Source organism: Misgurnus anguillicaudatus, chromosome 5 (assembly GCF_027580225.2).
Source record: "Misgurnus anguillicaudatus chromosome 5, ASM2758022v2, whole genome shotgun sequence".
Classification (NCBI taxonomy): Eukaryota; Metazoa; Chordata; class Actinopteri; order Cypriniformes; family Cobitidae; genus Misgurnus; species Misgurnus anguillicaudatus.
In genome coordinates, this window is record NC_073341.2 from 22,195,864 (window position 1) to 22,218,853 (window position 22,990).

The following is a 22,990-nucleotide window of genomic DNA, read 5'->3' on the forward strand; positions in this document are numbered from 1 at the left end:
TTGACGCGCGAATACATTCAAAATGTTTAAGCGGCAAACTAGATGTGATTTTAACGCCTTAAACACGGCTGGTGTGAACCCACAATGAGGAGTTGCTTCCGGGTTTTATAAGTTGGGAAATAGTGCCATCTGGTGGATAATAGCGGAAATACGGATTGCCAGAAAAACTTGTCATTGAAAGGGAAGCATTTACTCTTAATAGACGAGTTAACTCGTCAATGGCGGGGAAATAGTTAAGCCAGTTAGCTTTCAGCATCACTTCATAATGTGTGATCAAGCTTGCTTGCAGAGAGAAGTCTCAACATAAATGCAAGACTAAACTCCATTGCCTTAACAGATTGGTAAAAAATTACAACCAGTCGGTACATAATTTTACAATATCAGATAGATTGTCTCTATACATTTAACCATTTTAAGTCTCCCCTCCAAAAAATAGAAAGATTATTCTCACAATGTCCTCACAAACAAGCAGAACAGTCCTCAAAATAAGCGACCCCAAAGATAATGACAAACTATCTTCTGCCTGTAAGTGCTGAGCTTTGCAGAGGTTGCGTCTGGATGTTAAGTGTGTGGTGTCAATATAAAGTTTCGCATAGACCAACTAAAAATTAATGGCGGTCACAGAGAGTGCATTTGGCATGGAGGAGTGAATTGGACTAGATGAATTAGATGAGAAGATGACCAGGGGGTTTATGAGGGGTAGCTTGCTAATTCAAATAGGAGTGTCAGCGCCGCAGATCATTTTTCTTTTCTCTTTTTTTTCTCAACAGAGAGACGGCGGAGGCTATGGCTTACTCACTGCCTCTCAGTCTGCTGTTCCTGGCATGGCTGTGTGGGAACATGTCTGCACGAGCGTCTGAACTCTTTTCACCAGGTCCAGGTAACACTCTCTATATAACAACAGCATCTGTTTCACGTCACAGGCAGGCTTAAGTTAATTTTGCTGACCTGTGCTACCTGTTTAGTGTCTGGGGAATTCACATTTAAAGTGAAAGTTCACCAGAAAAGAAAGATTCTGTCATGATTCTGCTCCAAAATCATATTAGTTTTTGCTTGTGGAAAACATAAAAGTAGGTATTGACTGGAATGTATATTTCCATAATAAAAGTGGATGGTGACCAGTTGGCCCTGAATAAAGTTATTTTTACATAAAATCATCACGCATAGTGTAAAAAACATAACCTTGATATTTTTTATCAGACTGGATTTTATAGGCAGGGGTCACCATTTAAAGATGCATTTAACAGCGGATATCTGTGCCAGATCATTATTGGAAAATCATTGGGGCTGTGTCAAGATTATTCACCTTTGAGCACACAGAACATTTTACTTTGGTCTAGTCAAACAATCCTTCAATAAATAGTTTTGTTTGAAAGTAAACACATTGACTGTGGTCATCCAAAGTCCAGGGACAGGATACAGTGGTGCTTATGGGTGACGATGTGCCAATACAGATGGCCTCACCGCACGTAGCAAATCACTGATGAAATTAAAAAGAAGAGAGGAAAGATTAATAATAAAATATTGATCATTCTCTATAGAGACAGTTGTGGTGAATGGCGTAATAGACTTTCACTGGTGCAATGAATTACCTGGGGTAATGACCCAGTCGCTGCACACAAATTGGAGCACAGACTTTAGCACATTGAATAAAGTTCATTTTAGTGCTTTATGTTAGGAAATAGCCTGCTTTAATATATTTGCGTTAATATTTAACTACCTCTAAAATGAAAGATTTTCTTATCACTTGCGGTTTGTAAAATATATTGTTATAAAATGTGTTAGGGGAAATCAAGTATCTTTAATATTTACAGTATATAACAAGAATCCTAATACCAAATTAATATTGTCAAGTTTATTTTTCATCATTTTATTATACCCCAATATTTTTATGCTAGAACTAATAATATATTAATATTTATCATAATATCATTTTTGTACCATATTTATTAAGCAGGCTCACATTGACCGTTTAACCGTTAACCCAGTGCTTCTCAATAATTTTCTGTTTTATAATAATCCCCCCCCCCCCAGGAAGAGGTAAACATCTCGCGCCCCCCCAACTCTCCGCCGCGATTGTAAATAGTATAATTTGTCTATAAAATTACACATCTGCAAAACATATCCTTATTAACATTGAGAAAACACAAAAAGAAAACACAAAAAAAGAAATATCGATCAACTTACAACAAAGAATAACTTTATTAAAGGAATAGTCTACCCTTTTACCATTTCAGGCAAATTGATGCATTTTAAGTCTTTTCTGTTACAGACTAAAAACAATGTTAAAGGATTAGTCTACCCTTTTGCCATATTAAACTATGTTATTACCTCAACTTAGACGAATTAATACATATCTATCTTTTTTCAATGCGTGCACTATACAGCGCGTTGTGAATGTGTTAGCATTTAGCCTAGCCCCACTCATTCCCATGGTACCAAAAAAAAAGTTGTATTTTGTGGCACCATACTTACTAGTATAACTCCTCATGTAACAGTCTTTAAATAGGGAAAACACTGAAGTGTTTGGTGGCTTCCCTGTTTGGTACCGTAGGAATGAGTGGGGCTGGGCTGGGTGCTGGCACATTCATGACGCGCTGTGCGGTGCACGCATTGAAAAAGGATAGATATGTATTAATTCGTCTAAGTTGAGGTAATAACATAGTTTAATATGGCAAAAGGGTAGACTAATCCTTTAACATTGTTTTTTGGTCTGTAGCAGAAGGGACTTAAAATGCATCAATTTGCCTGAAATAAAAAATCAATCCTTATTTAAAGTATAATATTTTTTGACCATTTGATACTGAAAAATTAAATATAATCAATAAATAATAAAAAACCCCACAAGCGGCTTATCGGCGTGATTGGGGTGTAATGTCTTTAAAAATCACTTCCTGAAAAAGTATTTTTCCTGGGGTCTCGCGCGCCCCCCCTGGTGTCGCTTCGAGCCCCCCCTGGGGGTCCCGCCCCACTATTTGAGAAGCACTGCGTTAACCGAAGGTAAGAATTTATGACGATTAACATTATCAGTTAAAATAAAAAAATATTTGTTAATACATGGTGCTTGTCGTCATGAGCCGACAGACATTTCGCCACTTTTTCTATTTTTAATTTGTGAATGTCCTGTAAATTACACAAAATATTGCTGCCCTGACAGTCTGATAAAGTAATAATTTGTATGAGATCATTTGTATGCGTGTTTGGAAGCTGAACGGAGACGCGCGTGTCCGCGCAAGATGACGCGGTCCGTCTCGCGCACATCCGGACAGACGTTCGCTGATGGCCTCTGACACTGTCCATAAACATCTCTCTTTTTGCACAAACGGAGAAAGACGGCGCAAAAGCAAAACTTTCTGAAAAGCGTCCTGCTTTAGAAATGACCATTGTGGTAGATGAAACGGAGACAATCTGCCCTTTTTGGATATTAATTCTCTGGACTGATCACATGCTTTTTAATATGGTAATGTTGCGTGAATATCTGATAATGTATGAATCCTGGTTCTGTTGTTGATCTGTCGCTGCTGTTTGCACGTTCAAATGAAATCTTTCGTTTTTACTAGTTCACAGACAACCGTCAACTGTATTTTACTCAATGACAATTTCATATTAAATTCTTATAAGTTAATGGTTAATGTTCGATTTAGAAGCTACGGTTGTCGGTCGGGAAACTTAACTGATATGAGCATCCCTAATATTTATTTTTACGTACTGGAACGTTTTTTCTGTGATTGGAAAAAATAAGGGCAGCAGCTCAGATTTTTTTCGGCCTGCACACACGCTGAACATAAAAAAATTAAACTGTGGGTGAAACGCTGAGCTCGTCAATGTCCGGTTTCACTCAGTCGGCCAATCACAGTGGAGGGGGGGGACAAATACCACACCAACCAACCGGTGCATCATACAACGACCGAAAAGCGAAACAGAAGCATCATAGCAACAAAAGCATTCAGCTGACACACTGACACCAATCAACCCACAGTAATCATTCGCCTGCCGTTTCAGCCGTGTTTAAATGCTTCAATGCACACAGGGCCTTACACCGCCAATGAACTTTGCGCATGTAATCACAACTGTAACATTTCGATCTTTCCAATCTGTTCAAATCTTTCCAAGCTTCAACGTCTGTAGATGTAGATGCAACACCATATGAATGATATGATCATAATGTGCGTTCACAAGTTTGCTTAACAAACCCCCACCTTGGTTGTTAAGATAATGTTCTAGGCAGGCATCATAAAAAGGTATCCTGAGGACAGACTACAGATTTATTGAGAACAGCGGTTATGCCGCTTGAGTTATTCATTTGGACAGGGTATGTGCACTTTTTTGCTAGGGAGGTCTGGCTAGCATGACTCAGATTTTGGCTGGGGTTTCAAAGACATGAGGATGCCTTATGGAGGAGAGAAAGAGCTGGCAGAGCCTAGCCAGCTGTGGCAGGCCCGCGCTGTTACGATCATGTGTGTATGCTAATAAACGCCTCTAAAAAATCAAACAGACACGGATCAGTTCGCTCTGCTGTGAATGCTGTTGCTTTGCTTGGCACAAAGTCGCGTTCATGTCAGGGCTGTAATGACTGTAATGAGATAAGGCTGCTAATTACTGTATTACTAGTACGACATGGAGATTTGATGCATGTGCTTTGAAAGATAAGATGGCTGGTGATACGATGTGCTTTAGTCTGTGATTGTGTCAATGCATTGTGAAAATGCATGCGCTTACAACATTCATTTAAATGTGCTAAATTGTGAGTTGAGTGCACTCCATAGACTAACATGTACGACTTCCTTTAACACTTAAGAGATATTACTGAGCTGTAGAATTGAAGACTTTTTGTATTGTAAGTGTTAAGGGGTTTGTTAGCAGGTGCTTAAATTGTTGTGGTTAATAGGCTCTTTTACTGTTAGTAAACATTGTGACATTTTTTGTGGGCGGAGTTTAGGTGGATGCAAAAAAAGACAGCTGACCACTTCACTAACGCTAGCTAATATGACTTGTTAGTTTGTTTGCTGGCACTTTACGATAAGGTTGTGTTTGTTAACATTAGTAAATGCATTGGCTAATATGAACTAGCAATAAGCAATAGTTTTTCATGATGTATTAGTCTTTGTTAATGCCAATATAGTTATAGCATTGCCAATCATGTTCATGGTGAATTAACTGATCTGTTAAAAAAAATCTGATAATTTACTCACCACCATGTCATCCAAAATGTTGTTGTCTTTCTTTGTTCGGTCGAGAGGAGGGTATGTTTTTTGGGGAGGGCATTACAGGGTTTTTCTCATTTTGGTGGACTTTGGTGGACCCCGGCATGTAGCAGTTTTGATGCAGTTTAAATTTGCAATTTCAAAGGACTCTAAATGATCCCGTACGAGGCATAAGGGTCTTATCTAGCGAAACAATTGCCATTTTTGACAAGAAAAATAAAAAATAAGCACTTTTAAACCACAACTTCTTGTCTATCTTATGCCTCACGCAATACGTCATCACGTCAAGAGGTCACGGAGGACGTATGCGAAACTACACCCCAGTGCTTACAGTGTGAAGATAGAGGACTGTTCCGACATTGTTCTATGTGGAATGATACTAATTAATGTCTTTGTGTCAGTTTATTGTTTACAATGGTCTGCAAATGTGCGTTTCATATATGTAACACGTGACCTTTCGGCGTTATTACGCAATTGCGTGAGGTCACGCTGGCGCGTCACAGAACCGGAGATAGACGCGAAGTTGTGGTTTAAAAGTGCATATTTTTTAAGACCCTTATGCCTTGTTTGGGATCATTTAGAGTCCTTTGAAACTGCAATTTTAAACTGCATTAAAACTGTTATGTGTTGGTGTCCATTTAAGTCCATTAAAATGAGAAAAATCCTGGACTGTTTTCCTCAAAAAACATAATTTCTTCTCGACTGAACAAAGAAAGACATCAACATTTTGGATGACATGGTGGTGAGTAAATTATCTGGATTTTTTTTAAAGAAAATTGACTAATCCTTTAACATCAACATGATATTTTGTTCATTGTTAATTCATGTTAGCTAATGCATTAACAAATACAACCTTATTGTAAAGTGTTAACTTAAGTGTTTTGATTATCGTTTCTGTCCAGTCTGCTCTTTTTATTGCATTTAACCACGGCTTTTGTCTTTTTTTTGCCTGGCAGTGGCAGCAGGAATGCGATACAGTTTAAAATGAAAGCTGATTGAATTGAATGATTTTTGCGTTCCTTTGGTTGCGTTCGATTTGTATCTGTCTCTAGTTTTCCCGTTGTTTTGCCTCCAGCTAGCTCTGTGACGTAGGTGCTATAAAGGGTCTATGTACTAGGCATTTAAAATGTGAGACATCTATACATCTGGTTTTAAAATGAACATCCGTTTGACTTTTAAAGAATGTATAAGCTGATGAAATGTATACAAATGCATGAATGAACTGCTGTTGCAGAAATCTTTCGAACTGCTTTTGATACCATTCTGCCTTTTAGCAAGGCCAGGTTGCTTCAAAGTGACTATCCTCTGAATAAATAAACAAACAACAGTGCCAACAGCTTCACAACAATGTGTACAAAGGAAATATTCAGAAACACGTGCAAATTCTTGGAAGTCACAATGTGTTCACTGAGGCGCATACTGCCATGCCATTTAGATGGTTTTCTCCAAAGAGGATATTGGTTTGCGTTTAAAGGTCCAGCGTTTATGTTGTGCATTGAATCCACAATATTCACTGCCGTACGTCTGGTAGGGAATATAAGAGCCCGCTCCTTTGACTAAGGGAGTTCAGTACACAGGCGGGGCCCATTTTGGAGTTTATTTACGCAAGGCAGCCGGGTAAAATTGGGGGGAGGCTGGGTACGCTGTCTTTGAGACGTGCTGAGAACGTGGAACAGCGGAGGACAGCAAAGAGCCTGGCGTTACATAACACTGAGGTTGGCTGTCTTTGTTTAGCACAGAGTCCAGTTGCCAAACGGAGAGCAGTGAAGACCACAAGGGATAGTGCACAGGAAACTTTTTCGGCTTCGCACAGCCATAAAACTGATCCTTTGCGTCTGAATGCATGTTTAAACCTTCTGTGGTTATCTGTCGTAATAAAAATATATGTAACGTAAGTAGTTTAATAGGAGCATCTCTGGTCAGTTAAAAACATTTTGTAAGTGATACAGTAAAGTACAATTGTAAGCAGTACAATTAACATTTTTGCAGAATTGTGGATGCCTGAATTTAAATGACTCATCTACCCACAATCTTTGGAGTAAATTGATAAAAATATTTTAAAGAAAACTTTGTGCTCTACAACTTCACAAATTTTTTTTGATGATGGCAGGTCCAATTTAAGGGGTTTATCCAAGTATAATCTTGTTGTTATAGAATTAGAAAGGATAACAGTCATTATAGCAGACTCATGTGTTGTAATCATCATAAATCTGCTGTAATGCTCAGTGTTCCTACGGGAAAAAAATAAAGTTTTTGAAAACATACATACATAGATACAGGTCATTGAAAGTGCTGAACGTTTTCAGCAAAGAAGGTGGTGTAGGATAATATCATAAAAATTCTAGACTTTTTAAGCACACATGCTAAACTGTTCGCTTTAAATGCTTATATCTTCTGTATGCGAATGTTCATTCATGCCAAAATGCTTTTTTGCATAGTTGTGTTTGACACATGAAAACGTCTCGGGTTTAGTATGTAACTGTTGTTCCCTGAGAAGGGAACGAGACGCTGCGTCTCCCTTGCCATATTTCCTGCGTCCCTCTAACGCCGTCTTTGGCAATATTTCAGATAGTGATATACTTACTGTTTCCTGCATCACCCTGTCTTTGTCGTTAAGACTTACCATTGGTTGAATTTGACACATTTACCCCCGGAGGCGTCCCCAAAGTGTCACCGCAGTGACGCAGCACCAGTTCCCTCGAAAGGGAACTGTAACAATGTATCTTTAAAGGTAACAAAATGTAACCTTACTCTCACTTGAAATGCGTCCCCACATTTAGTCCTTGAATTTGAGGGTATTGGACCTGGAAAGTACTTGAAAGTCTTTGGATTTGAAGTTAACTAAGGTGTAGGAACCCTGAATCCTGTCTTCGGGTCTAAATCATCAAAGAGATTTACGCTAATGATGAATTTAAAGACTCATGTTTTTACGTCTCTCTGTGTTTGTTTGACCATAAATTTTAAAAACCATTTATAAAATGCAGATAGTGGCTTTTCCATAACTGAGATTGATACCTTTGATTGATTGTATTCCTTAAATCCTCATCATCTATATAAGCTACAAGAAAGCTGCATATGGTATATTATAGTCAAGTGTGAATATAAGCTGTTGTATAAGTGATGTTAATATAATTTCAGCTCAGACAGTATTTGGTCAGGAGTATACTTTCTCTCGATTCTGAAAAGCCACAGAGACGAACAAATTGCTATAAGCAGTGAAATCTTCCAGTGCCATTACGCTAAATATAAGCACTCTTGAAATGATGCTTTGATAATCAAATCTGAGGACTGGAATTTTATAATGGACTTCCTCTCTACATTTTGTGTTTGCGTTAAGTGAACACTTGCAAGGTTACTGAGTTCCTCACTTTCTGTAGACCGTGTGTTCTTGTCAGTTATTTTTAACACCAGTTTACATTCTGCTCTAAGTATCTGTTGGCTTCATTTGACCTTTCGTTCTGTTCAAGACACTTTTTACTCTGCCAAACTCTTTCACGCTTAACTCCTCTTACCTTTCATCGCAGCAGCCTAAAGTAATCCCCTGTACCCCAATGGGGGCATTTAGGATTGCTTATTGCCACACAGAAGGTTGGTGGTAATTGTGTTCAATACACCACAGTGTAGTAAACAGAGACAAATGAAGGTAAACAAACTCAAAAAGAATACTTGACCTTGTAATAAGAAGCACTAAAAGCTTTCCCACACAAATTATTCTTAGATAAATGTTTTGGAAGGTTTATGAGATATAAAGTTCATTTTTTTCCCTTTTTAAATTTAATAAGTAACTTTCAACAAGTGTATTTCTTGATAAGGCCTATTATTCCACCAATCCTACATTATTAATAGCATTATAGGGATAGGTTAACCAAAAATGAAAATTCTGTCATCATTTACCCTAATTTTATTTAATACCTGTATTAATTACTTTTTTCTGTATTATAACACAAAATAATATGTTGATGATAAATGATGGTAACCACAGAGTTGACTGTACCCATTGACTTTTTTATAGTAGGAAAAATGGTAACACTTTAGTTTAGGGGACAGAATAATGCATCAAAAAGGCATTAATTAAGGATTATTTAAGTATTTAGTTATACTATATTAACTACAAGTTACAGCTAATTAACCATTAATATGACAGTTATTAATGAATAAATGAAAATGTAGTAAAACTATATTACTTATTAATAATTAACTTGTTAACTATGAGTCAGAAAATAATGAAATGTTATCTGAATGAATAGTATGTTTGTATGCCAATATTTACTAAATAAACTTAATAACAAATGTTTCAATTATTAAGGATTTTTGGGTTTGGCTCAATCATTCAAAAACTATTTGAAGTTGATTAATTATATTTTTACACAAGCAACACACATCTTTGCTACAAATGAACTTTTGAAGTTTGTTTCTATTGCTTACCTTTTTTGGACAATTACACCAAACGTGACAGAAGTGCAAACATTACAACTTACCCCATAGGTAGGGTTCATTGTAACAGGCAGGGGGTTAGTTGTAATGTTGCTAAAAATTAAGTTTGCAGGCAAATATTTCAATACTATTTTGTCTATATACTTGAAGTGGATATTGTTATATCTGGGTATAATAGACAGGTATCCACACTGTATTCATTCATCCAGCCCTTTTCTAACAATAGTTCAATTATAAATGAATACAAATGTCTAAATATGTGAGAAAAAGCAGCACAATTATGACAAATTTCTTTTTTATATGTGACCCAGTCTGTAATAACCATACTACAGTTTTAAAATCAAATTCTGAGATAATGGGCATCAAAGTCTGATTTTAGCCAGTCATTTTATTGTTATTTCAATCTTTTGCATGACCTTATTCAATCATAATTAAAGATATGAACAAAAATAAATTTGACACACGATTTTTAATAAGACAAGCACATTTATTTTGTTGGCAGCCAGCAATCATTCATGTGTAGCCTATTTAAAACAACGGCAAGAATTACACTAACGTTAGCGGTTTTCATATCACAAGTGCTGAGGGGTTAGTTGTAACACAGCGTTACAATTAACCCCATGGGTCAAAATATATTCAAGCCCACCAAAAAAGTTGCTAAGAGCTGCAGACATATTTCAAAATGTTTTAGTCAACAAGGCACGGATTAATATGACATAGCATTGGATTTGGTATCTTACACACCCAACTTAGAAAACCAAAAAAAACATATGATAAAAAAATTACTATTGTCACCAAAACACTCGTTCATCAATAACTCTCTGGAAAACATTATACAATTCCAATAATTTGCGGGAGATCGTCTTTTGGCAGCGTGAAAAAAATACCAGAAAAACAAAATGCTAAACCTATACTGTAAACAGTCATATATAACATATTGAAAACAATTATGCCTTATTACTATTAAAACTGTCTATGAACGGTTTGCATATCTTTTTTTTTAAGTTTGAGGAATCTATGAAAACATAACTAAAGTCTTTTTTTTGTGATTTAGTGCTTTCTACATAAAATCATCCCACATATTGTGAAGAACATTCTGGGAAAATATAACCTTTATATCTTCAATTTTGACTGAGTAAGACCATGGCAAAGATTAAAATCAACGTGAACTCAAAGTTGTTTCTCCTATCTAGATTATAAGACTTTAGCCTGGATTTCACATACAGGGTCACAATTCTTACAATGATGGCAGATACTGAACTTGATATTTTAAACTGTTATCTCTTGTTTTCATTTTCGCTGTGTAGATATGATGGTGTTCAAGGCTGTTAAATCTGTCAGTTTGGCTGGTATAGCGCCTACTTGTTGTTCGGCACATTAACAGCAGAAGCATAGAGTGTCTCTTTCTCTCTTTTACTTAACACTCCACCCCACTCTCACCTTTTCGTGCTTGCCTTTGAGCTTATTGCTTTGTTTAAAGACAAAGCACAACAGGTGATGCACGTGCTGAGCTGTCATTGCAGTGTGTGTATTTTTATGTGATGCTCTGATAGCAGTCTGTCCCTTACTCTGCACTGACACAGATTCTTATGTGACAACACCTCACCCCTCACAAAGTGTCGTCTTTACATGCCTCTCTCTCTCTCTGCTTTCTCCCTGTGACTAGCCAAGAGATCTAATAGCCAACAATATATAGAGTGACCACACAAGCCACTGTGTCAGATTAAAATAAATATGAAATGGTGAAGCGAGTTCGCATTAAGTTCACACAGACGTCCTACAAATGAATCTACATATGTAGCATATGGACATTGCATTACATTTAAGTAAGTTTGACTTGGACAGAGACTTAATTTTAAACCGTATATGTCGTATTGTATCTTTTAAAACATAATGCTTTTTTATGTGGAGCGTTTTGCTTGGTTTTGCTTGATAGGAGACCAAGTGCATTGTATTTTGGGCCACTGTATGTGCATATGTAGTTTAATTTCTTCTTATTATAGTGTTTGAAATCGGCTGTTTCCTGGTGACCGATCGATATATTGCATTGGGCAATTTATTAGACAATTTATGGATTTCTTCTTTATTAACAGCATCAACCAATACTTTTTTTGATCGTCCAATAAATCTTTCTGTTTCTTAAATTAGCCTTTCCCAATGAAAAGACACTGTAAGCCAACATTTGTAAGATAGTAAAATGACCAATCATCATTCACTTTTTAATGTGACGTCCAACATGCAGCAAAATCGTATTCAGATATCGTGAGGTGTGAAATCGGCAGCTGGGGATACAGATGTGATATAATCAAAACATTTGATTTTACCTTATCTTACAAATAATTACAATTGAATTGAATTAATTACAATCATGTGACTGGTAGTTTGAATTTCTATAAATTATGAAATACAGCTATTTTAGTTTAATTAGTACAAAATATTTTTCTTAAATAAGTTTTTTAATAAAATACGATATATTCGTAATTATAAAACGGTTAGTTCCAATCCTTGATTCTGATTGGTCAATAGCTGTGCTTTATTCATGATAAAAGGGGACATTCTTAAAGTTTAAGTGCTACAATTGGGTCCCCAGTGCTTCTATCTACCTAGAAAATGTAAAAAGATCAACCCAGTAACTTAGTTTTGGTAAACCATTCTCTGCATGTATGTAAAAAAATAGGTAATTGAAAATTGGCTCCCCTTGTGATGTCAGAAGGGGATAATACTGTCCCTTAATCTGCACTATCCAACCACTGCACTGTCATATAGTGTATAGATCAGCTCATTTGCATTTTAAAGGACACACCCAAAAATGGCACGTTTGGTCACACCTACAAAGGGGCAATTTTAACATAGAATAAATTATCTATATGGTATTTTGAGCTAAAACTTCACATACATACTCTGGGGGTATCAAAGATTTATTTTAAGTCTTGTGAAAAATCACCTTTAATATCAGCATCGGCCATTAAAACAACCATATCGGCAGACCACTACTTCTCTCCAGTCAGTCACCTCACATGACTTTGAAGAACTGGATCTTTTGGTGAAAGTCTTAAGTCTCTGGAGGGGTACAAACATTGAGTCCTGTCAATCATTTTTGAGCGTATATAAGCAGGTCAGTCTTCATGGCTTCCCAGTAACGATTTTTCCGGCATTCATCCTCTTTTCCAGTCTCCTTCTTCGTTGTTCTTTCCCTTTTTCTGTACATTTCTACTATGAAAAACACGTGTGTGTTCGCAGTTTTGAAGCATTTAAACGATTACAGCAGAGTACCCTGAAGGAATGGATGTTTCTGAGAGAGTCTTTCTTCCTTTGGGACTCTAATCAGGCATAACTTGAAAGCACTTCCTTTGCATATTTTCTGAGAAAAAGCTTGGCCCATGGCCTCATTAAATTTTATTATAATTCTAAGGCAAATTATGGCTATCTTACACATTTAACATGACTTAGACTTCAATTTTTTGTTAACTCTCTGTTTAGGTTTTATTATGGACTGCATATTCTCATTGCACGTGAAGTGGCTTATCATTCTAGTTATCGTTCTTGTTTACGCTGGCAAACTAAATATGCATGAGGGTTGTTTTGTTGAAGCTTTTAGCTGCTGCACTTTTTGCTCTCCTGGAACTTAATTGATTATTTATTACATTTCGCAGTAAATATTGAGCCACTTTTACTGCGGTTATGCAGTGGGGTCAGAGGCTTTTCAGTTATGTGCTCATTAAGTGTATGTGTGTGTATATATATATATATCTGTGTATTGTAAGTATGCATGTGTGTTTGATTGCTAATTATTTTTAAAGGACAAAGAAAATAAACATTATATAATTGCCTCTGTCATATTTTGTTCCCATTACTGGTCTTGTTTATGAACAGTACATCTTGGTGTCCTCATTATAGCTGAGGTCATGTTTAATGAGCAGACAAAAACATGTATTTAAAGTGTAAATGTCAACAACAGCAATAGAAAACACTATTGACTTATTTTACTTTTCCTTAAAAGTAAATCTCCCCGTTGTGAAAATCAAGTTTAATGCTCTTATGTATATGGTGTTTTAATACGCTTTAATACAAATACTATGTGTAAATTAAGCAATCACCCTAGGCTAGGGTGTTGATCGATTGAATCAGGTAGTCCAATCCATTTTAAGAATTTGCATATTAACGGATTCACATACACTGTAAGCCGGAATAAGTTGAGTTTACTTAAAAAAAATAAGGTAACCTGTCGTCTTAAAAAATTTAAGTAATGATTACTTAAAAAGTTTGTTTGAAAAAGTAGTTCAAACTACAATTTTAAGTTGAATAAACATGTTTTAATTTCTTCCAATATTCCTGCACTCTTAACCCTGATTAATTGACATTACTAGAAATTTGTAAGGAAACCCGTTGCATATAACTTTAGTTTTATCACTTTATATTACTTTTGATGTTATTAATGGTATTATAACACAAAATTAATGACTGACTTTAAGTCAATCATTGAATAAACGTGATTCTTCACAGAAACACACACAAAACTGTGTTTTTGACATACATTGTCAGTACTGTGGAGAGAAATACAATAAAATGTTCTGAACAGGGTTCATGTACGGAAACACTGATCACCTGAACGGTGACTTCACAAAATGATCATTTACAAAACAACATCAATAATATAAAAGCTTGAACCTATATGACATTTTATTAACAAATATTTGAGGAAGTGAAAGTTTTTATCAGTTTTTATTCTGTGAAAAAGCAGAAAATAATCAAAATATTCAGGCGCAAAGGATTATGGGTATTCCTCACAACATGAACTTATAATTTTAAGTTAATTTTACTTGAATTTTTTAGTTTACTAGATTTTGTAAGCTTAAAAGTTAAATCAACTAAACTTTTTAAGCTTTGGCTTCAAAACAGAAAATATAAAGTGATGTTTACTTGATTGTTTAAGTAAAGACAATATCTGGGTTAACAATGTACAGTAAATGAATCAATGATGTATTGTTACATTCAGACTATGTTGATCAAAGATGAGTTTTAAGGGATAAAATTATCAGCAACAGAGAGATTTTAAAGACTTTTTAATTCCCCGCCAGCAGTTTTGGTGATTTTCACAAAAGTTTCACAAAATGCCTTCCAGGAAAATGTTCTTATAAAAATATATAAACATACAAATATATCTAATGAAAGAACAATAATAAACAAACAAAACAGGAAAAAAACGTTTCATCCTATCTATATTTTTTCTCTGCTTATAAACTCTTAAATATGTGTATTTTTTTATAAGCAAAAAGCTGAAATAATTGCATTTTTATGAAGGAATTTTGTTAGAGATCAGACTCAGAACAATTATCAAAACATACACAATGTTTAAAAAAAATAGTAAATAATTTTTAAGCTTCAGTTTTTTTATAAATTGGGTAATTTAAACACAAAGAAAGATATTTTGAGGAATGTTTGTAACCACTCTTCGAAATATCTTACTTCATGTTCATCAGAACAAAGAAATTTATACAGGTTTGTAGCAACATGAGAGTGAGTAAATGATAACAGAATTTTCATTTTTGGGTGAACTATCCCTTGAATAAATATGGCAATGGCACAAAATGTCCTCACACTGTGTTTGTCACAGAGGTAAGCTTGTTTGTGTGTTTTTTATATACCCAGTTCATCATGTGTTCTTACTCCTCTAATGGATAAGAAATATACACACAGTTTTTGAATGACGCACAGTTGTAGAGTTAAAGTCACCCAGATTAAACTTTCATAGATCTGATGTTCTCAGTTGTGTTATAATTAAAGTATCAATTTACTCTCGGATGTTTCAAAATAGAAACAAATGAGACAGTTGTTAAAATACAACAACAGGTATGGAGTTGTAAAATGAATGTAGCCGATTGTATAAATAAAATTATCTGTATTTGTGTACATTTTCTGAGAAATGTTTGAGTTCGCATTGAAATCTTTAATAATATTGACTTTTGATTGCAGATTTGACAAAACTGAACTTAGTTTGTGACATTGTTGAAATCTCTTCTGTAACTCTAATCGAGACATTTGTGAGATGTCTGGGTCTTTTTCTCAGGTAAAATATCTAAAAACATAGGAGACCTAAGAAAAGTTTACATTTTGCTCTCCATTTATGCTAATCTAATTATTATTATTAATTATTAATAAGATCTCATTTGTTTTTCCCTTAAGTCTGTGTAAAGTCATTTCAGAAATTTGTTTCTAAACGTTAGAAATGCATTGTTGAAACGCGGTACAAATACTGTGAACTATGTAGTATTGTTACACCGTTAAACAGTTTTTCCACATTTCTGTGTTCAGGATAATTTGGGCGGGGCCATGTTGGTGGCTCTAGTGCATCATTGAGCCCCCGTTTTAGCCACGCCCAAATAAGCCTGAACATGCAAATGTGGAAAAACTGTTAAACTGTGTAAAACGGTGTATAGCCCCTAACACAATCGCGAGCATCCAGTCAGTTTATAGCGGTATTTGAAAGTTCAGATAGACTGCAGCTTTCCCGCAAGTGTCCGTGGTTTTAGCGCCGACAGTGGAAGAAGAGCACTGGAGAGCAGAAAATGCAGCTTTTTCTTCCCAGATTTGAATAATTTATTACATTTATCTCTGGTGTGACAAACTCAAAACACATATTCAATATCATTTTACATGTACTTAAATGGGCATAAGTGGTTAATTCTTTCCCCGCCATTGACGAGTTAACTCGTCAATTAAGAGAAAACGCTTCCCTGCCAATGACAATTTTCTGGATAAATCCGTAATTCCACTATTATCCACCACCCACTTACAAAACCCGAAAATATCCCCTTAGGGGAAACAATTCAAACTCTGTGTATGTTTTGATCATCGCTCTAAATCTGATCTCTATCAAAAGTCCTTCACAAAAACGCAATTATTTCAGCTTTTTTCTCAAAATTTGTTCTTTTTGAAGAATCCTATATTTGAAAGGTGATAAATGAGAACAAACAAAGGAAGGATGAAATGTTTTTGTTTGTTTGAAAGCAGATGGTCTGTTCTTTTATTTGATGCATTGTGTGTTTATATATGTTTATATATTTAAAGAAGAACATTTTCTGGAAGGCATTAAACTTTTGTGAAAATCATAAAAAATGCTGGCGCTGGCTGGCAACTTAAAAAAAACGCTGGCGGGAAAAGAGTTAAATGGGCATAAGTGGTTAAGTAAGTCATGTGACATGTAGTATTCGTGTACCAGTCTTCCAGATGATGCTATTTCTCTCCATCTCTTAGCAGCAATATGATAATCGCTTTTTGACTCCGCTATTAAATGCCACTAACTGCCGTCATGTTAGCAAATGAGCTGGAAAAGATGGTTTAGCTGCACAGTATCTCATAAACCCTAAACCAGTCAAGATGTTTGCTGGACAGTCAGTGATAAAGGTGTTTTGCCGAGCTTTTGCAATCCATCAGGAGGTTTAATTTCCAAAAAAGAGGCATATTTATTTCAAAGTTTGCAGCTTGTCGAAATGGAAAGCATTTGTTGTGGCTGTCTATCTGGTCTGGTATCCTAGTTACCGGTGTTCTGGATTTACTGGAGCTAAGTAAACATCATGTTTTTCATTCACCGGAAACCTTTACCAATATGAGATGTCACCAAGCAGGATGTGTGCACATTTATTTGTTTTAAGCATATGAAGGTGTTTTTATTTTTTTTTAGTGGCATATTGCAATTCAATACAACTAAACTTTTTATGTGAATGTTTCGTATCCTTATACAGGATGATTTGTAATCATTGGTCAGCACGGATCCAAAATATTTACGGGCGCACAAAAACGCTCAAAGATTAGCATTCAACATCACTGCCAAACATCAGGGTGATAGATGACCTTTTTGCGCAAGTACTTTGGCATAAAGGCTCCGACTGCTAAGCATTCTGGTGTTCAACAGCAGCACAAAAACTCATATAATAATGAGAAAAGAGAACCACAGGAATCACTGGAAACATGTTGCTTGATTGTAAATTTGATGGGAGATTATACTGTAGAAAAGGATAAAAAGTAAATTCAGAAAGACTCTCTTTCTGTAGAAGTGACATTGGTACCTCTCTGGACAACCAAATCTGCAGCAAAACCCAGTCTTTGCCATACCATGGAAAGCTTTTGTATACAGTTCACTACTACATCTCCTATTAGTAATATTGACATGCCACTGAAAAACAGATTTGTCAATAACATATAGAGAATGACATTTAACACAGTTGTAACTGGTCCCAAAGATGAAATCTGACTCTTTACAGCTGCTTTTGCAACATTTTTTGGAAATCAAATAATATGCTCTCATGCTGTTTGCCTCTTTTTCAGCACAAAACCAAATTTTGACCAAGACCAAGTTAATGGTGATAATGTTTTTATCTGTTGCCTTTATTCAGTGGTCCACAAATTATCCGTTCATCTCAGATCCAATAGCAGAAGCTTTTATATATTGTACATATACTGGAATTTAAGGTTGTGGGAGCAACAATAACATAGTTTTGGGAGTCAAAGACAATAGACTCTTTCACACAGTAATTTCGGTAAACTACCACGAATTTACCAAAATGAATTTATCAGTAAATACAAAAATGTGCTGTTCGCACACACAGTGACGGTCTGTCTTTTTTACCAGTAAGATATCATTCACACATCAGTACCAAAATACTAAAATATATTGGCATTATACATGACATTGATTCAACAAGGTGCTGAAAGCATTCTTTAGAAATGTTGGCCCATATTGATAGGATAGCATCTTGCAGTTGATGGAGATTTGTGGGATGCACATCCAGGGCACGAAGCTCCCGTTCCACCACATCCCAAAGATGCTCCATTGGGTTGAGATCTGGTGACTGTGGGGGCCATTTTAGTACTCATTGTCATGTTCAAGAAACCAATTTGAAATGATTCAAGCTTTGAGGCATTGTGCATTATCCTGCTGGAAGTAGCCATCAGATGATGGGTACATGGTGGTCATAAAGGGATGGACATGGTCAGAAACAATGCTCAGGTAGGCCGTGGCATTTAAACGATGCCCAATTGGCACTAAGTGGCGAAAACATCCCCCACACCTTTACACCACCACACCAGCCTGCACAGTGGTAACAAGTCATGATGGATCCATGTTCTCATTCTGTTTATGCCAAATTCTGATTCTACCATCTGAATGTCTCTACAGAAATCGAGACAAATCAGACAACGCAACATTTTTCCAGTCTTAAACTGTCTAATTTTGGTGAACTCATGCAAATTGTAGACTCTCTTTCTTATTTGTAGTGGAGATGAGTGGTACCCGGTGGGGTCTTTTGCTGTTGTAGCCCATCCGTCTCAAGGTTGTGCGTGCTGTGGCTTCACAAATGCTTTGCTGCATACCTCAGTTGTAACGAGTGTTTATTTCAGTCAAGGTTCCTCTACTATCAGCTTGAATCAGTCGGCCCATTCTCCTCTGACCTCTAGCATCATCAAGGCATTTTCGCCCACAGGACTGCCGCATACTGGATGTTTTTTCCTTTTCACACCGTTCTTTGTAAACGCTAGAAATGGTTGTGCATGAAAATCCCAGTAACTGAGAAGATTGTGAAATACTCAGACCGGCCCGTCTGGCACCAACAACCATGCCACGCTCAAAATTGCTTAAATCACCTTTCGTTCCCATTCTGACATTTAGTTTGAAGTTCAGGAGATTGTCTTGACCAGGATCACACCCCTAAATGCATTGAAGCAACTGCCATGTGATTGGTTGATTAGATAATTGCATTTATGAGAAATTTAATTGGTGTTCCTAATAATCCTTTAGGTGAGTGTATTTGTGCGGTCCGAGTTATGGGCGGGTTAGTTAAAAATGTCGGTCGGGAGCGGGTTGTTTATACACTGACCCGCGCATCACTGTTGCAAACGTAATGATTGTTTTTAAACAGATTTCCCCAGGACACTGTTATATAACAGCACATTTATTTTTTGTGTTTAGTAAAGTCACCAAATCTTCACAAGCAAGGCTTTGATTTGCCTTCACTCATATGTTTATGTCCCCAGATGTGTTTGTATACTCACACACTGACAAACCAGACATTTCTGTGAGCAATTTTTTTAGCGCACAGCATCTGTAGGGCAGAAGGGAAATACATCTTGTTGTCACTATAGAGGGCCAGATGAAAACAGCAAAAAAAAATGTGTGTGGGGGGGGTGAACCTTAACAGAAAATCACTTTAAGAGTAAATTAAATGTTTTAACAATCCTCTCTATCCTCAAAGTCTGCATTAACTTAAGCTAGATTTACTTGCACAGGTACGGTTTAAATAAAAGCGAAATCTTTACACTGGGTCATAGAAAATCTTGATATCAAGCTGATTTGCTGCCACTCTGCTGATTTATACTGCAGTTAGGAGGAGAGAGCGGAGAAATAGAGGGCGAGAAATCAATTGCACCCTCCGAGTCTTATTTATGGCTGCGCAAAACGACAAGAACAGAGAGAGAAGTGCTAGTTTGGCACCAGAGGAGCTCGGCTGCAGAGAGCTGTGCTAAAAGATAAATACAGACACATACATGCATACATACATATATAAAATTTAAAAAAAATTATAACGTCTTGTGGGAGCACAGCATTGCATTAAAGCTTAAAATAAAATACAATAAGGAAGTATTATTAGATTTGAAAGAACACTTAACTGTAAATATTAAACTTTGTTGCATATCCTGCCCCATACTGATTATGCAACCGACAATGTCATGCTATGCTTGTTAAGAAGAAGCATGCTATTACTTTTCTAAAAGAACAGATTTAATGGGTATCTTGCATTAGGCAAGCTCAGTGCAGGCCAGGGCTATTAAATTGTCAGCCAGTGCCAATAGCCCTGAACCGTGGCCTTAATACACTGCTTTGGTGTCAACATCATAGACTCCGCCCCCAAGCAGGAAGGCGGAGCGTGAGCAGTGCGATCATGTTGTGTTTTCACACTGCCCTTGTCTCTTGTGCAGATTTATTGTGTTGTTAAAGATATTAATAATGTCGTAAATTCATTGGGTTTGCTTTGCAGCTTACACTCGCAGTGTAACAAAAACAAACATGTGCTGCTCACAGCCCACTCACCTAGTATGTAACCAGCCTTAGTGACGCTCATACCATCATGTGATGTTGTGCAAGCCTCATTCACCATTTACAATTTCTTTCAAAAATCTGATAATCTAGATCCTCTTAATTCTATATCTGTGTGAAAGTAAAAGTGTATGCAAGCAATAAGGTACGAGAGGCTGTTGTGTATCGTAAATAAGTCAGTGCAGAGTGACTGCAACCCCTTCTATCGTGATTTATTCATGATACAGTCTTCAGTACCTTATTGCTTTTATTAAACATTACCAAACAATACAAATATTAAAGCAAAAAACATTTACATATAAAATAATTTTTATGTAAATATTAATTCAGTTAATGAATTAATGAACACACCTCGTTTTCAGACAAGGAAGATCCGTGGGCGCAAAAATCCACTTGCTATATTAGAACGTGGCACTGAAAATGAAAATGATAACTGCAGCGGGCTGAAACTAGCAAAAAACACTTGGAGTCGCGTAGGGCTGTCAAGATTATGAAATTTGGCTGACGGTTAATTCCCTGATAAATTGTGCCGATTATGACGATTAATTGCCTGTTTTAGGAATTTGATGATTATGACAGTTAATTGTCTGTTTTATTGCTTTGATATTTAATTCTCATACATTTTTTTGTGTGTTCATTAAATTATTTTATTTAATTAAATCTTTTGCAAGGTTTACTTGGCATTAAATATTAATACACATAACACATATTTAAAAGTAATTATTTAATGAATATGTCTTTCAAAAACGATTAATTGCCTGTTTTAGGAATTTGATGATTATGACAATTAATTGTCTGTTTTATTGCTTTGATATTTAATTCTCATACATTTTTTGTGTGTTCATTAAATTATTTTATTTAATTAAATCTTTTGCAAGGTTTACCTGGCATTAAATATTAATACACATAACACATATTTAAAAGTAATTATTTAATGAATATGTCTTTCAAAAACTGAAAATTCAGACACAATAAAGTGTCTGAAAAATAACTGAAAATAAAAATGCAAGCAGACTATACCAGAACAGGCCTTAAAGAGTAGCCAATCCTACTAAGGTGCCACATGTCTGTAGTGGCTGCACAAAAAAATCCTTACAGATCCTTAAGACTGGCAGCCTTCACAACCCTAAATTTGGAATTGTTGTTTTGAAAATGTAAGTTTTACCTGGCAGTTCATACTGCTTATCAAAGTTTTGCAGAATTTCTTTACATGCGTTTTTTTTCACTGTATTGAATGGCTTTGCAATGTATCACACTACACTGTCAGTTAAGCAGCACCATCTGATACAGTCTCTTTAATAAAGGCGCTGCGCAGCTCCACCTTGTGTTTTTTAAAGAGATGTGCAATCATTGCGGTGATCTGAAATCATTGCGATGAGGTCAAACAATCACGATGAGACAATTATTTAGTCATTGTGACAGCCCTAGCGTCGCGCATTGCACTGCATTGCACCGGGTGTATGATAGAGCCCAAGGACTGGAACAAGCCATTTTTAAGCCACAATAAGGAAATCTAGCATGTTTGCTTTGTGTCATAATTTGTACTGTGCCTTTAAATATTATAAAATGTATTTTTTTATTGTTCTGCTTTAGATCCATCTAGAGGACCGCATTTCACTGGCTGTCGTTCCAGAGAGCAGGAGACCTTTAGATGTTGGTGGAGCGCTGGCAGCTTCCAGAATCTCACCGAGCCAGGAGCTCTCCGGGTCTTCTACCAGACGAAGAAGTAAGAGTTTCATATTGCATGGCTGTGTATGTATAAACAGCATCAAGGCTCCATAGTAAGCTAATAATTTATGTTGCTAATTCCAGAAAATCAAATTACTGTTTAATGTGCCTTACAGTACATAATATTTACGTACTCATCAGCTTAACTGTGCATTTTAATGTCACAGCACGATCTGGGTATGTGTTTGCATCCACTAATGTGTCAATGCAATGCAGTTCATTGGATTCAACGATTCCGGGAACTGTTTTTTTTTCGGGTTTGTCCTGTGTATATAATGCCTGCCTGTAATTAATTTCATTATCTATTGGTGTCTAGCACCTTTTCTAGTGAATGGCTGGAGTGTCCAGACTACACAACCTCTGTGCCGAATGAGTGTTATTTTAACAAGACCTTCACACACATCTGGACCTCCTATTGCATACAGCTACGCTCAGTTCCCCACAACATAACCTATGATGAAGACTGCTTTACAGTAGAAAACATAGGTAAGCAAGCGTGACCTTATTTGCGTTTGAAATAATCAATCGTTCACTC

At 36.2% G+C, this 22,990-nt stretch overlaps 1 protein-coding gene across 2 annotated transcripts in view; it reads left to right on the forward strand.

Annotated features, from left to right (window-relative positions):
- ghra (growth hormone receptor a) overlaps nucleotides 1–22,990 on the forward strand; it is a 46,962-nt gene that overhangs the window by 12,601 nt on the left and 11,371 nt on the right. For both annotated transcript variants that reach the window (XM_055167290.2, XM_055167291.2), the window contains exons 2-4: nucleotides 771–880; nucleotides 22,321–22,453; nucleotides 22,772–22,941. In XM_055167290.2, the coding sequence (XP_055023265.2) occupies nucleotides 787–880; nucleotides 22,321–22,453; nucleotides 22,772–22,941 (397 nt within the window). In that variant the 5' untranslated portion in view covers nucleotides 771–786. The remainder of the gene's footprint in view (nucleotides 1–770; nucleotides 881–22,320; nucleotides 22,454–22,771; nucleotides 22,942–22,990) is intronic.